We start from the raw sequence: 14,924 nt of genomic DNA on the forward strand, positions 1-14,924 counted from the left end.
GCTGAACAATTCCCTTCCCTTATTTGCACAGGAACATAAAAGATATTTCCAGAATGCAGCCAAACAAATCCTTACCTACACCAACCAATTTTCAGTAAACTAAGAAAAATTGTCCCTTTTTTATCAAAAGAATTTCTGTTTGACTGTCTATGTAGCCGCATAGTCCTTCCGGGACTGTGGAGACCCAAACAAAAGTACAAAGCACTGCAGGTGCAGCCCTGCTGGGACAATAAAGCAGCATATCATCACCTCCCTGCACTCTTACTGGGAAAACGTGTTTCTTCAAGGACAGTACTCTTTCTCTCTGTCTCCTCCACCCTCTCTCCACTAGTTTTAGGAGCAAAAGGCAGGTTTAGTGTCCCAAAAACATTTGGACAAACAAGTTTTCAGCTGATTTTTTGAAGGACAGCAATTTATTACCCTGTTATAAGCAGTCCTAAATCTCACTTTGCTGCATACACTCTGTAAGTCTGAAATCCAGAGGTAAGGAGTGTCTCTCCCTGACTCCAGATCTGGCCTCTTTGGCTCTTTCCCAGCTGCTCTGTGGGAACATGAAGCCTCTCCCTCTTCAATCCTCTCCCCTCTCCTTCCAAGCACTGTTAGCCCTCTCCCCCTTCCCCAACAACTCCACCATACGCACTCCTGCCTTCCTCATCCCTCTCTGCAGAGCTCCCCTTGTAGCTGCTCCAAATCTTCCAACTCCCAACTTCTTTCTGAGCATTCAGTTTGAGCTGCCTTTTGCCACCTGCCAAGGATGCAAGGAGCAATGGAGATACCAGCATCACTGCCTGCTGTTAATATTCCCAAGGGCAGCAGTACAGGGCAGCATGAGGGTGGGACAGCACACAAAGGCATGAAAGTCCCAGGACTTATCAGAAAGACCTCCCTCACTCCATGGCAAGACATATTTGATAACTTTTGCCAGAGATGTTGGCAAGAGCCATTTGGCACCCTGGAAGGAAAAAAGTCTTTGTGTCTTGTCTTGACACCCTTCAGGTCCTATCTGTAGTTTCCTCTTCTCCACTGACAAGCAGGTAGCTGTTGTGAAACATGATGCATCACAGCTGCAGGCCGCAAGGGGAAGGCAAGGTAAAAGGAGAGCAGGAGCAGAGCAAGATAGGAGGGAAAGGTGTCACTAACCAGCCTCCCAGTCATCCCTACACAGATACCACTGACTTCCCTGCAGTATCATATACATGTACCTTCAGCTTTCCCTGGCTAAATCTGTGGGATGAGGAGGAACTTGACAACAGCCACCCTATGTTAAACATCACTGCCTGAAAGCAGCAGGAGTGTCACTGCACTCTTTTAACCAGAAAAAGCAGTAGGAACTGCTATAACAGTGGCAAGTTGGGAAGAGGCTGTCAAGCATCTAATCCAGGAGGAAAGTAGCACTTTGAGAAGGCCAAGGGGAACATGTCTGGATGAAGATATGCTGAAGCTGTCTTTACTGTTGCTTTTCATGAAAACTGGCAGCAATCACCCATCCTGGCTGCTCTGTTTCACCATATGTCCCATCTACAGTGGCACCACAAATATGCTGGGAAAAATCTTCCTGTGCCAAATGTTTCAAGCACAAATATAGAAGGATAGAAGTCTTTTAGGATGCTGATTTGATTCACACCTAACATATTCTTCATGAAGCAATTTGAATATAAATATGATACTGTCGTAGACACAGGGCATCCATTCTGGCAGCATCAAGCGCTGCAATACTGAATGCTTGCAGAAACATACCTGTTTAGATCCAAAATGCTATTGTAGAGCAGAACCAGGCATTTCTTAGGCTGCTAAGAAAACAGTTTCCCACCTTAGACAACATGTTTACAGCCTCTTAAGTGTACCTGCTCCATGACAAAGCTGGTGCTATTGACAGCCCTGAGTGAAGAAACCAAGACAGAGGGACCCAACTCCCAGCACAGGCAGCACAAGGACAGATTGCTGGCACTACAGAACGGTTCAACTCAAGTGACTGCTCCACTTAATTCAGGTGAAAAACTTGAACCTCAGCTTATCACGTATCAGTCTCAAAACTAATTTCAGCTAAACTGATCTTCTCTCTCTCCAGAAAAGTAATTCTGTGTTGGATTGTGCTTGCTTCTGGTTCAAACCACAACATGTATTCCCATCACAGGACTTAATTTTCAATTAACTGTGTTTTCTTGACCAAAACCAAACACAAAACACTGTCACTTAAAAATGTCCAGCCAATTCTCACGAAAACCTGCTCTGAGGCCTGCTTATCTCAGTGTTTCTATGAGAGCTGACAGTTGCTGAAATATAGGCACTAGGATTGCTAGTGTTGACAGGGCTTTAAAGCATCATCACACTGAGTAGCCATTAGAGGTTATATTTCATTTGAAGTAATGTAATTCAATTACCATCACTCTTTAGTATGTCTCATCTCTGGAGGCTGACAATAATCCATATCATCCATCAGATTTTAACCTGAACTTTGCATTCTGGCCCTGTAGATTGCCAGTTCTCCATTATGAAAGTCTCTATATTTTTAGTGTCATTTCATAGGGAAAAAAGGTTATCCAATTATATTATACATCCATCTGCCTGCCTGTCTGTTCTTCCCTAGCTTTTCAACCAGTTTCAATCAGGAGGCAAAGGTCTTTAAGAAAATTAAGTTCCTATCAGTTTTGCAGCTAATCAGAGGCAGAGTAAAGAAGAGATATTTGCACGTCCCACTTGGGAGTGGTGAGCTATGCAGTCCCTGCAAACAGAATTTAGTGTGCAGGGACAGCTAACACTGTCTCTTTCTCATGCAAGAAACACAAAAGCCTGAGAAATTTGTATTACTGCAGGGACTGAAAGTCAGGGAGACCCATGTCTTGGACTGTGAGACACAAAACCCTAGGAAAGCAGGCTCCCTTGGAACCGCTGTTCATGGAACAACTATTTTGTTAATACAGTAAGCTTAGTAATTCACAAATAATTTCTTGTGCATATTTCCTCAGCAAAGAATGTTTTGAATAATCCACTCTGGCAGTCAACCATATTGCAAACACAAAATATAAACTGCACAGAAAAGTGATGTAACATTTGCTTTTCCAAATCTATGCATTTGAGTTCTATCAATACCCACATTTTCTTTTTCTGAATATCTGAAGTGCAGAGTAAACTGATTTACTATGTTTACCAGTTTAAATTATTACTCTTATTGATGCTTATCAACATTACTGATTCATATTACTATTGCTGTTCTGCCTTCTTGCTGCCTGAGCTATAAAAGTACTTGTGACTTCACCAGTTCTTTATCCCATTCATCAGCTGCACAAGGACTTGTGACTTACAACAACTTACTCACTCTTCACAGGCAACTTGTTCATATTTGTCATTTGATTCAGTTGCTTTCTCTCTTCCTCTCCATCTTTCCAACTATTTCCTTCTCCATATTGCCATTCAGTAAAAGCTTTTCATTGGCCTTTCCCACTCACTGGTTCTCATCATCTTAATGACTTCTTTGCCTCGGTCTTCACTGGCAAAGTCTCTGACCGCACCACCCAAGTCTTGGAAGGAGGATGCAGGGACTGTGAGAATGAAGACCCTAGGCCCACTGTAGGAGAGGATCTGGTTCGAGACCATCTTAAAAACCTGAACATGCACAAGTCCATGCAACCTGATGAAATCCATCCGCGGGTCCTGAAGGAGCTGGCGAATGAAGTTGCTAAGCCACTGGCCATCATATTTGAAAAACCATGGCAGTCAGGTGAAGTTCCCGACAACTGGAAAAAGGGAAATATAACCCCCATTTTCAAGAAGGGGAATGCCATCCAGAGGGACCTTGACACGCTTGTGAGGTGGGCTGATGCCAACCTTATGAAGTTTAACCATGCCAAGTGCAAGGTCCTACACCTGGGTCAGGGCAATCCCAGGCACGGCTACAGGTTGGGCAGAGAAGAGATTCAGAGCAGCCCTGCGGAGAAGGACTCGGGGGTGTTGGTCGATGAAAAACTGAACATGAGCCGGCTTCAGTGTGCGCTCACAGCCCAGAAAGCCAACCATATCCTGGGCTGCATCAAGAGGAGCGTGACCAGCAGGTCGAAGGAGGTGATCCTGCCCCTCTACTCTGCTCTCGTGAGACCTCACTTGGAGTATTGTGTGCAGTTCTGGTGTCCTCAACATAAAAAGGACATGGAACTGTTGGAACAAGTCCAGAGGAGGGCCACGAGGATGATCAGGGGACTGGAGCACCTCCCATATGAAGATGCTCCCTTCTCCAGGCTGAGAAAGTTTTGTTTGTTCAGCCTGGAGAAGAGAAGGCTGCGTGGAGACCTCAGAGCAGCCTTCCAGTATCTGAAAGGGGCCTACAAGGATGCTGGGGAGGGACTATTCATCAGGGACTGTAGTGACAGGACAAGGGGTAATGGGTTCAAACTTAAACAGGGGAAGTTTAGATTGGATATAAGGAAGAAATTCTTTACCGAGAGGGTGGTGAGGCACTGGAATGGGTTGCCCAGGGAGGTTGTGAATGCTCCATCCTTGGCGGTGTTCAAGGCCAGGTTGGATGAGGCCTTGGGTGGCATGGTTTAGTGTGGGGTGTCCCTGTCCATGGCAGGGGGGTTGGAACTAGATGATCTTAAGGTCCTTTGCAACCCTAACTATTCTATGATTCCATTCTATGATCTCTGCATCTCCCCTTCTCCCCTGTCCACACATTCTCCATCCCACCCTTGACCTTCATTCTACCACCTCTTCTTCTGCCTCCCACATACACTGTCATGATCTGTACCTCCTGGCTTACTCCCCTAGCTGGCTCTTCACTCAGAAGACAGTCGCCTTCTTCTCTCTACCTTCCCTTTCTCACACAAAATGTTACTAGGAAGGGATCAGTGAACCTGGACACGCCTATAAAGACACTTCTGCTGTCCTTCCTGATCTTGCTTCCTCATATTCCACCATGGATCATGTATATGGAAGCTGAACTTCCCTCTTACTCTCACTGTTTTCACCTGTCCATTCATCTCGTTTCCTCCCACCCTCACTGCTGCCCCACTCAGTTTTCTCCCCACCCTTTTCCCAGTTACAATTCCTCCCCTCTGATACAGGTACCTTCAGCCACACAGGCTTAGGCTACGCCTAAAGCCTCTTCGCAAAATTTGCACAATCAGTTGACTATTGCCACCTTTTCCTCCATGTTTCTACTGAACCCCAGTGGATACACAGCCTCCTTTCACTCTAGGCACTTGCTTACTTTTCAAACCTGCCATCCTCTTCCTCAAACACAACTCCTTCTCAAGTCCTTGTCAACTTTGGCGGTTGACACATTGCTAGTAGAAGAGGCAGCCTGCCTATTACTATCTCAGGAGTTGCCTGCTTGATTTCAGCAGATTTCAGATTCTCCCTGCTCATGATGACCTGATGATGATACTCAGGGTGTGAACCCCAGTGTAATACATCAGATGTATTACACTGATGTAATACAGAGATGCCTGCTTTAGTGAGACCCATGGGCTATTACCCACTTCTGGTGATCTATGTGGCTGCTAGTGATGTTGATAGCAGTAGCCTGGAGAGCATAAAGAAGGACTACAGAGCCCTGGGAGAGGTGGTTAGGGGCTCTGGAGCTCAGATTGTCTTTTCGTCAATTCTCCAGGATACAGGGGGAGACCTTACAAAAGCTAGGAGGATTGGCCAAGTAAATAAATGGTTAAAAGGATGGTGCCATAGTCAGGGGTTTGGGTGTTTTGAATACGGGACCCAAGTTAGTAGGCCAGGTCTACTGGGGGCTGGTAGAGCTGATCTGACAAAGAAGAAGAGGAAGAATGGTTTTGGTAGGAGGCTTGCCAGGCTGGTCAAGGAAGCTTTAAACTAGATGTGTTGGGGGAGGGGGGCATCATTCCATCCCAACACACCCAGTCAGTTGCCAGCACCTACAATAAATGCTCGTAGCGATGCAGAGATATTCCAGCTGCTCCAGCCAATGAGCCGGCTTCATTTGGAGCTCGGCTCAGATGCCTCTATACAAACACCCGTAGCATGGGAAACAAACAAGAGGAATTAGAGATGTGTGCACGACTGCGGGAGTATGATATAGTAGGCATCACAGAAACATGGTGGGATGGCTCCTACGACTGGAGTGTTGGAATGGAAGGTTACAGGCTCTATAAAAAAGACAGGCCTGGCAGGCGGGGAGGGGGAGTTGCTATTTATGTTAGGGATAGGCTGGAGAGTATGGAACTGTGTCTAGGGATGGGTGAGCAGTCAACAGAGAGTTTGTGGGTCAGGGTTAAAGGGAGAACAGCGATGGGGGACATTACTGTGGGGATCTGTTACAGACCGCCTCATCAAGAGGAATCTGTGGATGAAGTGCTCTATAGGCAGATAGGAACAGCCTCACGCTCACAGGCCCTTGTTCTCATGGGAGACTTCAACCACCCTGACATCTGTTGGAGTGAAGGTACGGCCTGGCACAAGCAATCCAGGAGGTTCCTCGATTGTGTGGAAGACAACTTCCTTCTGCAAATAATAGAGGAGCCGATAAGGAGAGGTGCCGTGCTTGACCTTGTGCTCACCAACAGGGAAGGGCTGGTTGGAAATGTGACGCTCCAGGGCAGCCTTGGTTGCAGTGAGCACGAGACGGTTGAATTTGAGATCCTTGGGACAGTGAGAAGAGTGTGCAGCAAGCTCACTGCTCTGGACTTCAAGAGAGCAGACTTTGGCCTCTTCAGGAACCTGCTGAGTAAGGTTCCATGGGATATAGCCCTAGAGGGCAGGGGGGCCCAAGACTCTTGGTTGTTATTCAAGGATCTCCTGCTCCAAGCTCAGCAGTGTTGCATCCCAACTGGAAGGAAGTGCAGCAAGAGGGCCAGGAGACCTCCTTGGATGGATAAGGAGCTGCTCAGGAAAATTCAAAGGAAAAAAGAGGCTTATGGAAGGTGGAAGCAGGGACAGGCGGCCTGGGAAGAATACAGGGATGTTGTCGGGGAAGCTAGGGACCAGGTGAGGAAGGCTAAGGCCCAGTTAGAATTGAACATGGCTAGGGATGTTAAGGATAATAGGAAGGGATTCTATAGGTATGTAGCAAATAAAAGACAGACTAGGGACAGCGTAGGCCCCCTCCAGAAGATATCGGGAGAACTGGCTACCCAGGATTTGGAGAAGGCTGAGGTTCTTAATGACTTCTTTGCCTCGGTCTTCACTGGCAAAGTCTCTGACCGCACCACCCAAGTCTTGGAATGTGGACGCAGGGACTGTGAGAATGAAGACCCTAGGCCCACTGTAGGAGAGGATCTGGTTCGAGACCATCTTAAAAACCTGAACATGCATAAGTCCATGGGACCTGATGAAATCCATCCGCGGGTCCTGAAGGAGCTGGCGAATGAAGTTGCTAAGCCACTGGCCATTATATTTGAAAAACCATGGCAGTCAGGTGAAGTTCCCAACGACTGGAAAAAGGGAAATATAACCCCCATTTTCAAGAAGGGGAAAATGGATGACCCTGGGCATTACAGACCAGTCAGTCTCACCTCTGTGCCTGGCAAACTCTTGGAGCAGGTTCTCCTGGAAGGCATGCTAAGGCACATGAAAAACAACGAGGTGCTTGGTGACAGCCAGCATGGCTTCACTAAGGGGAAATCCTGCCTGACCAATTTGGTGGCCTTCTATGACGGGGCTACGAAACTGATGGACATGGGCAGAGCAGTTGAGGTCATCTACCTGGACTTGTGCAAAGCCTTCAACACTGTCCCACATGACATCCTTGTCTCTAAATTGGAGAGACATTAATTTGATGGGTGGACCACTCGGTGGATAAAGAACTGGCTGGATGGCCGCACGCAAAGAGTTGTGGTCAATGGCTCGATGTCCGGCTGGACACCAGTAACGAGTGGTGTCCCTCAGGGATCGGTGTTGGGACCGGTCTTGTTCAACATCTTTGTCAGTGACATGGACAGTGGGATTGAGTGCGCCCTCAGCAAGTTTGCTGATGACACCAAGCTGTGTGGTTCGGTTGATACGCCGGAGGGAAGGGATGCCATCCAGAGGGACCTCGACACACTTGTGAGGTGGGCTGATGCCAACCTGATGAAGTTTAACCATGCCAAGTGCAAGGTCCTACACCTGGGTTGGAGCAATCCCAGGCACAGCTACAGGTTGGGCAGAGAAGAGATTCAGAGCAGCCCTGCAGAGAAGGACTTGGGGGTGTTGGTCGATGAAAAAACTGAACATGAGCCGGCTTCAGTGTGCGCTCACAGCCCAGAAAGCCAACCGTATCCTGGGCTGCATCAAGAGGAGCGTGACCAGCAGGTCGAAGGAGGTGATCCTGCCCCTCTACTCTGCTCTCGTGAGACCTCACTTGGAGTATTGTGTGCAGTTCTGGTGTCCTCAACATAAAAAGGACATGGAACTGTTGGAACAAGTCCAGAGGAGGGCCACGAGGATGATCAGGGGACTGGAGCACCTCCCGTATGGAGACAGGCTGAGAAAGTTGGGGCTGTTCAGCCTGGAGAAGAGAAGGCTGCGTGGAGATCTCAGAGCAGCCTTCCAGTATCTGAAGGGGGCCTACAAGGATGCTGGGGAGGGACTATTCATCAGGGACTGTAGTGACAGGACAAGGGGTAACGGGTTCAAACTTAAACAGGGGAAGTTTAGATTGGATATAAGGAAGAAATTCTTTACTGAGAGGGTGGTGAGGCACTGGAATGGGTTGCCCAGGGAGGTTGTGAATGCTCCATCCTTGGCGGTGTTCAAGGCCAGGTTGGATGAGGCCTTGGGTGGCATGGTTTAGTGTGGGGTGTCCCTGCCCATGGCAGGGGGGTTGGAACTAGATGATCTTAAGGTCCTTTCCAACCCTAACTATTCTATGATTCTGTGATTCTATGTCTCAACTATTGCCAGGTAAGGGTCACACACACACACACACCCCCCCTCTTCTGCCACAAGACAGGCCATGTTGCTAAGAACAGTCAGACATCAGCTGCAGGTAGGCTGGTTCGCCAGCCTAACTCCCATGTCTAAAAGTGGGAGTTTTATTCCTCCCTCACAGCCATTACTCTCTCCTGCTGCCATCATCCCTCAGAGACCACCAGGTAAACTTTCAGGACAAGATCATCAACTTTTGCCTTCATTCCTATACCTTTTTACAACTTTAATCCACTCCTATTTCTCATTTTCTCATCCACATATGCTGCGCTTCATCTCCACCTCTACTTTTGTCAGTTCCTAGAAAGCTCTCTGCCTACACACAAAAGGTCTCACTTTAGGTCTTTACTGAAAGGGCATGTTTACAAATCTTACAGTACTTCCTTTAGTCTTCAGTGACCAGCTCTGACCACGAGTCTCCATTGCTTGTATTTAAATTTTTGCTCATCCGCATTATTACTCATTCCTGATGTTATCCCCTTTTCGTTCTCCCATGTTTGTTATAACACCCACAGGGTCTTGCTTTGAATTAGACTGCAAGATATGTAGAACAGAAACAGTGCTCATAAAACATCTAATGCAATGGGAGCTTGTAGGAGCTGGCAAGTATTTTTCCCATAGAATATAAGGATCACAACTGCCCAAGGCTATCAGGAACTTACCGAGCCATACAGTTCCCCTTTCTCATTCATTCCAAGGTAGAGTCCACTGTCGACTCCTCGGATGCTGACCAAGCCCACTGCTATACTGATAAATTCCAGTATACCTATAAAAAGCAGGAAAAACAAACAATGTACATATTGTTTCCACTGAAAGACTTTCTTTCTGATCCCTGAGCAACAAGCAGCTATTTTTGCAGGTGTTTTCCCATTTTCAGAGTTGTTTGGAGGAAGATGAGGAACAAATGGATGTACCTTCAAGTACAACAGTTGACCGGTGAAGTTCTTTGAGTCTCTGCTAGAATAATGCATTGCAGACAGCATGAATATACCAAATTAAAAAATTACTCTCAGTCCTTCTCACCATTTCTAAACACAGATCTAAATGTCAGTCATATTCTGGTTTGCACAACAAGTCAGAGATGTAAAGAAAAAACAGTATTAAAGAACCTGTGAAATTTGTCTTGCAAAATAAATTCTGAAAAAATACATTTGAATCAGAATTGTCAGATAAAAAACATTACACACAGAATCAAAAGATCTACTTCCAGGCATCAGGAATCAGGAATATGAGGAAAGATTTACTCATAGTATAATCTTCCAGAGGCTTGAGAACTGAAAATCCTTAGTATAGTCTCACATATTTCTGTCTAGATAGTAACTGTTCTCTCTGGTGTGTTATTTTTAACTCATCTCAAATTTGAAAATTAATATATTCTAAACCTAAGTAATAGTGTATAAATGATTAATTCTTCCCATGCTCATAACAACAAGCTCACATGGACATTTGTGCACTAGAGATAAGAACATCTCGCAGAGAAGCCCTGCTTCTACAAAGCTCCTAGGTTCAGCATCAATGTGCATGGTACAGCAAATATCTGTATTAAAAAGAAGGTTTGGGGTTTTTTTGGCATCCTTCTCTCTTCAATGAGGTTGCTACCAGCCAAGACTTGCATAAGCCTACAAGTCTTGTGGAAAAAATGGAAACTGCTTCCTATGTGGGAATGCTTGTGTAGGACTGTAATGATTCCACAGGATTTAGCCAGCAATGTTCAGAAGCACACCCCTGCGTTACGCTACTTTCTGAGCCACAAAATAAAGCCTAGAGTAGCTTTTTCAATATGTGTTTGTGAATTTGCATGTCTAAGCACACCATGTAACTATTTTGAAAGCCTAATGGAAACTACATTTAGATTAAATAATAAAACAGCCATGTAGTATTTGTTGAGCCTCACGTGGCCACTAAAAAAGCACTTTTATGGTTTTTTTGAACAATTAATTTGGCATCTCCCTCAAAATAGTTGTGCAGTAATCAATAACAGGCATGAATCACATAAATCCAACACAGCACAAGTTGAAGCCAATAGGGAAAAATTACAGCCAAGCTAATGTAAAGATGAAATGTATTCCCTGTAAGGGACTATTGATCATTAACTAATATATTATTCAGTACTACAAACACCATATTCTTACTGTTTTGATAACCCTGGTTTTAGGCCTGGGCATCTTAAATTATTCTCTACATATGCACAAATAAAAAATACTGGGAGGAAATATTTAGTAATTAAGGAAATTTTTTTTAAGTAATAAAAAGTGGTAGCATGCTGTTAATCTGGTATATGTAGTATCTCAGATACAATCTAGCCATTGACACTATTTAAACATTCCCATTATATCTGGACATGCAATACTTCCAGATTTCTTACTAAGGCTTTTTCTGTAAAGCTTTTACCAAACTATCATATTACTTGGTACATATTACCAAGCAATTTTAGATGAGGTTAAATCTTATGTTAAGTGTGTATTATACCATACTATAGCTAAGTTAGGAAGTCTGGCATCTTTCACCTCAGTATAAATGTAGTCTTTAATTGCTGTCCTCATTTCAAATATTTGGGTGCATGCTGCTTAGCATGTCAAAAGAACAAAAAAAACATTGTCACATCTTCTTGTAAGTGCAGAAAATTGATTTATGGTACTTGGCAAAGAGCATGTCCCTGCCCAGGGCAGGGGGGTTGGAACTAGATGATCTTTAAAGTCCCTTCCAACCCAAACCATTCTGATTGTATGATCTTTGAGATCAGAATAGAGACTTCTTCATTTGAAATATTCAAAAGCCTATTCACAGCAAGTTGTGTGTGCCATGCTGTTAAGTCCTTCAAGAGATTATCTGAGGCCAAGCATGCAGTCTTACACAAATCTTGCCAGTTTAAGGACTGCATGATGTGGCCCAACACTCCAGTGAATATTTTCACTGCATGGTTTCTGCAGTGTACAGATGGCACTTAGGACCTGAACCAGATATTAAAATAGGTATTCCTATTCAAAATGAGAATGGACCAAACAAAAATCAGGACAGCTGCAACTTTAGAAGCTAGGCCCCTATTTATAACCAATGTGGAAGAGAAAAAAGTAGAGAGGAAATCACTGTCTCAGTACATAGGATGCAGAATATCTTCTTGTCAGACGCTGTCAGACACTCGTTTCTTTAATGAAACCACTTCAAGGCAAAGATCTACTCCTCCACAAAGGGGTTAGGAAGAAACCTTTTGAGAAAGTTATTCTTTACGTGCCCGCATCAGCCCTTCACGCACCTTCCTCCACATGACACAGCTTTGACAATGCTGAATGGCAGCAGGACACCAGCACGGCTGCGAAGGCAGCCCTGCTCTCCTGCCAGGCTCACAGGAGAGAGGAGATGGGTCGCTTACACAATGTGAAATTTTAATTTCCATCTACTCTAGCTCTGGTGAAGAACAGACCTACAGAAGCATTTGCCTTGGCTTTAAGCAATGGACATCTCTGCAGCTATGCATCTTTTTGTTGTTGCTGTTCCGTCCTTTGCACATTTTTGTCTTTTGCTATATATAGTCTCTCTTTGTATTGCTAGATTGAAGGAGTTTAGCTTCCGCTGAGCACCCTAACACACCATCCAAGACAACGAATACAGTAAAAGAGCATCTCTGCCAGCCACTTCTTTGTACGACTTCCAGGGGAAGCGGACAGAAAGACAGTGGCGAGGGCCCGCAGGCGGATCGGGTCTCTGGGGCTGTGCTGCCGTGCGTTCGGCAGGCAGCCATCCACCCGGGGGAGAGCAGAGAGGCGAGGGACGCACAGCCCCTCGCGGCTGGGAAGCTGCGGGAGGCCAGCCCTGGGCCGGGGCTTCCCCGGCGCCCCCCGCCCGCGGCTGCGGCGCTCGGCCGCTCAGAGCGCGCCGCGGGGACACGTCCCGCCGCTCGCAGCTGCCACCACTCCGCCCGCTCCTCCGCAGGATGCCAATTAGGAGGCGGGAGTGCAGACAGCCACGGCTCCCCAGGAGGCACTTCCAGCGCCCTCGCCCCCCCAGCCGCTCGCATCCCCTCCCCTCCGCAACTCTCAATAGCAGAAGAGATTGTGGGAGCTGCTGGGGGCTCTGCCCTCCCTCCAAAACCTGGTCCCCCGATTCCCACTCCCGGGGGCCAGAACCCTCTGCATTCATCACCTCCCCCCCTCGCCCTGGTCTGCCGGCTCTCCCCGGAGACAGAACGGGCTGGGCAATGCAGGAGGTGTGGAGGGTGCAGCCCTGGCTCCGCGCATCCAGCAGCAGAAAGGCCCTCCGGCAGGAGCTGAACCTCGTGTCCTGTCCGGCGGTGGACCCCCTTGCCAGCCCGGGGGCCGGAGCGGGCAGGGCGTGCTGGAGCGGCGGGAGGGCGGGCGGCTGCGCGGCTGCCGCGGATGATGAACGCAGCGGTTCCTTGTAGCAGCAGGTCCCGGGGAGCGGAGGTCACCTGCTGACAAGATTTTTTTTCTTCCTTTTCCTGCATGCTCCTATTTTTTTAATGCTGTGCATGCAGTACTTGTGCTGACGCACAGAGACACGCCTCTCCACTGTTACAGAGTTCCTGAATTTACAATGACTCCACTGTCTAGCAAATGCCCTAGACTAAAGGAGACTGCCTCAAAAATCTTTCTCTTGTGACCCGGGCGAGATAAGGCTTTGATCACCTGCGATCGCATTACGGTGGGGACCGAGCAGGGCTCTCCCGGGGAGCTTTTCTTTGAGAGATGGACATCTTGCTGCAGGAATTGCGAAATGCCAGGGCTCCCAGAACCGGGCGAGTATAGACACACAATACAGCTCGGCTTATTGTATGCAATAGGCACACATCCAACATAGCATCACAAAAGAATTACTCTTATCTGATGTCTCTCCAGAGGTGTGTGTGAGCGTGTGTATGTGTGTGTGTGCGGGGAGGGGAGGGGGATTCCCACAGGGCAGAGCCCAGGGAGGAGTTTACTCGCAGCCCCCGGGATTTTCTCTTTGTCCTCCTTATTCCTGGAGGAAAACTTCTGCTGACTCGCTCCCCCGGATCTCCCTCTCCCTTCCTCCCCCCCCCACCCCATGCAGGTTTCCCGCACACGCTGAGAGGAGACCAAGTCAGCGCGGGCTCCCCCAGGTAGCTCCCGAGTTGAGATGTCGACCTTCCCAGGATCATCGGAAGACCTTCCGATCACCAAAACCCAAACAGCATCAGCTATTCGGTGACCTCCCGGCAAACACAACAGCAATGTCACAGCACCCATATAAAAGCACCGTGATCCCCTCCCCGCCCCCAAACAAGCCGGGAGCCCCAGCGCATGCCATGGCTTTGCCCTGTCCGGTCTGCTCGATCCCGCACCGATCAGGGGCATCACCGGCGCGCTCTGTGGGAGAGGAGTTATCACAGAGGTGCGTCTTGGGGAGGAGAGGGCGAACAAACCGGGAAGGAAAAAAAACCAAAATACATCTATTTAAAGCCAAGGCGCTGCAAGGGCTGGAAAAGCTGCTCCTCGGAATTGTCAGCTTCCTACAACTGCGGCTGGAAAGCCATTTATAAAAATAGACGCCGCGAATAACGTGGTCGCTGCCGCCTTGTGAAGGGAGCAGCTGGCGGCCCTCCCCCGGGGCTACCGGCCCCCCCAGCCCCTGCTGCCGGTGCGCACAGCGCCGTGGCCGCCCTACACCTGCCGCCGGCCCCGCACGGCTCCCGCTCTGTGTGCCCGCACCCGCAGCAGCAAACCTGCGGCTATGCTACAGCGTTTGCCTGTGTGTGTCACGGAAAATGCCTGGATGCGAAAACTCCCCCACTCCCCTCCCTGCGCTGCTGCCTCAAACACTTTCCGCACTTTTTCTCGCCAGCACGCGTGGATGTTGCTCCCCCCCCGGGACAGCCGCGACCCCCCCAAACTCCTCAGGAGACGCCGGGCGGGCGGCGTGGGAAGGAGGCAGAGCCTGGGAGCAGTGTGAGGCTGTCCAGGAGCATTGGCCGGCGGGGGATGGAGGAGAAACCTGCGCCCATGTGAGCCTCAGCCCTCTGCCTCCCCCCCCGCCCTTTCCATTCTGCGCCCTTTGGAGATCATCTCCTACCATACCGG

General features: G+C 48.0%; 1 protein-coding gene across 2 annotated transcripts in view; it reads right to left on the bottom strand.

Annotated features, from left to right (window-relative positions):
* The window catches only part of FGF9 (fibroblast growth factor 9), a gene marked incomplete at its 3' end in the record, with an annotated part of 30,253 nt that overhangs the window by 12,914 nt on the left and 2,415 nt on the right, over nucleotides 1–14,924 (bottom strand). For both annotated transcript variants that reach the window (XM_080612297.1, XM_080612298.1), the window contains exon 3: nucleotides 9,534–9,637. In XM_080612297.1, coding sequence (XP_080468423.1) covers nucleotides 9,534–9,637 — 104 coding nt within the window. The remainder of the gene's footprint in view (nucleotides 1–9,533; nucleotides 9,638–14,924) is intronic.

The sequence above is a fragment of the Psittacula echo genome, assembly GCF_963264785.1.
Source record: "Psittacula echo genome assembly, chromosome: 3".
Lineage (NCBI taxonomy): Eukaryota > Metazoa > Chordata > Aves > Psittaciformes > Psittacidae > Psittacula > Psittacula echo.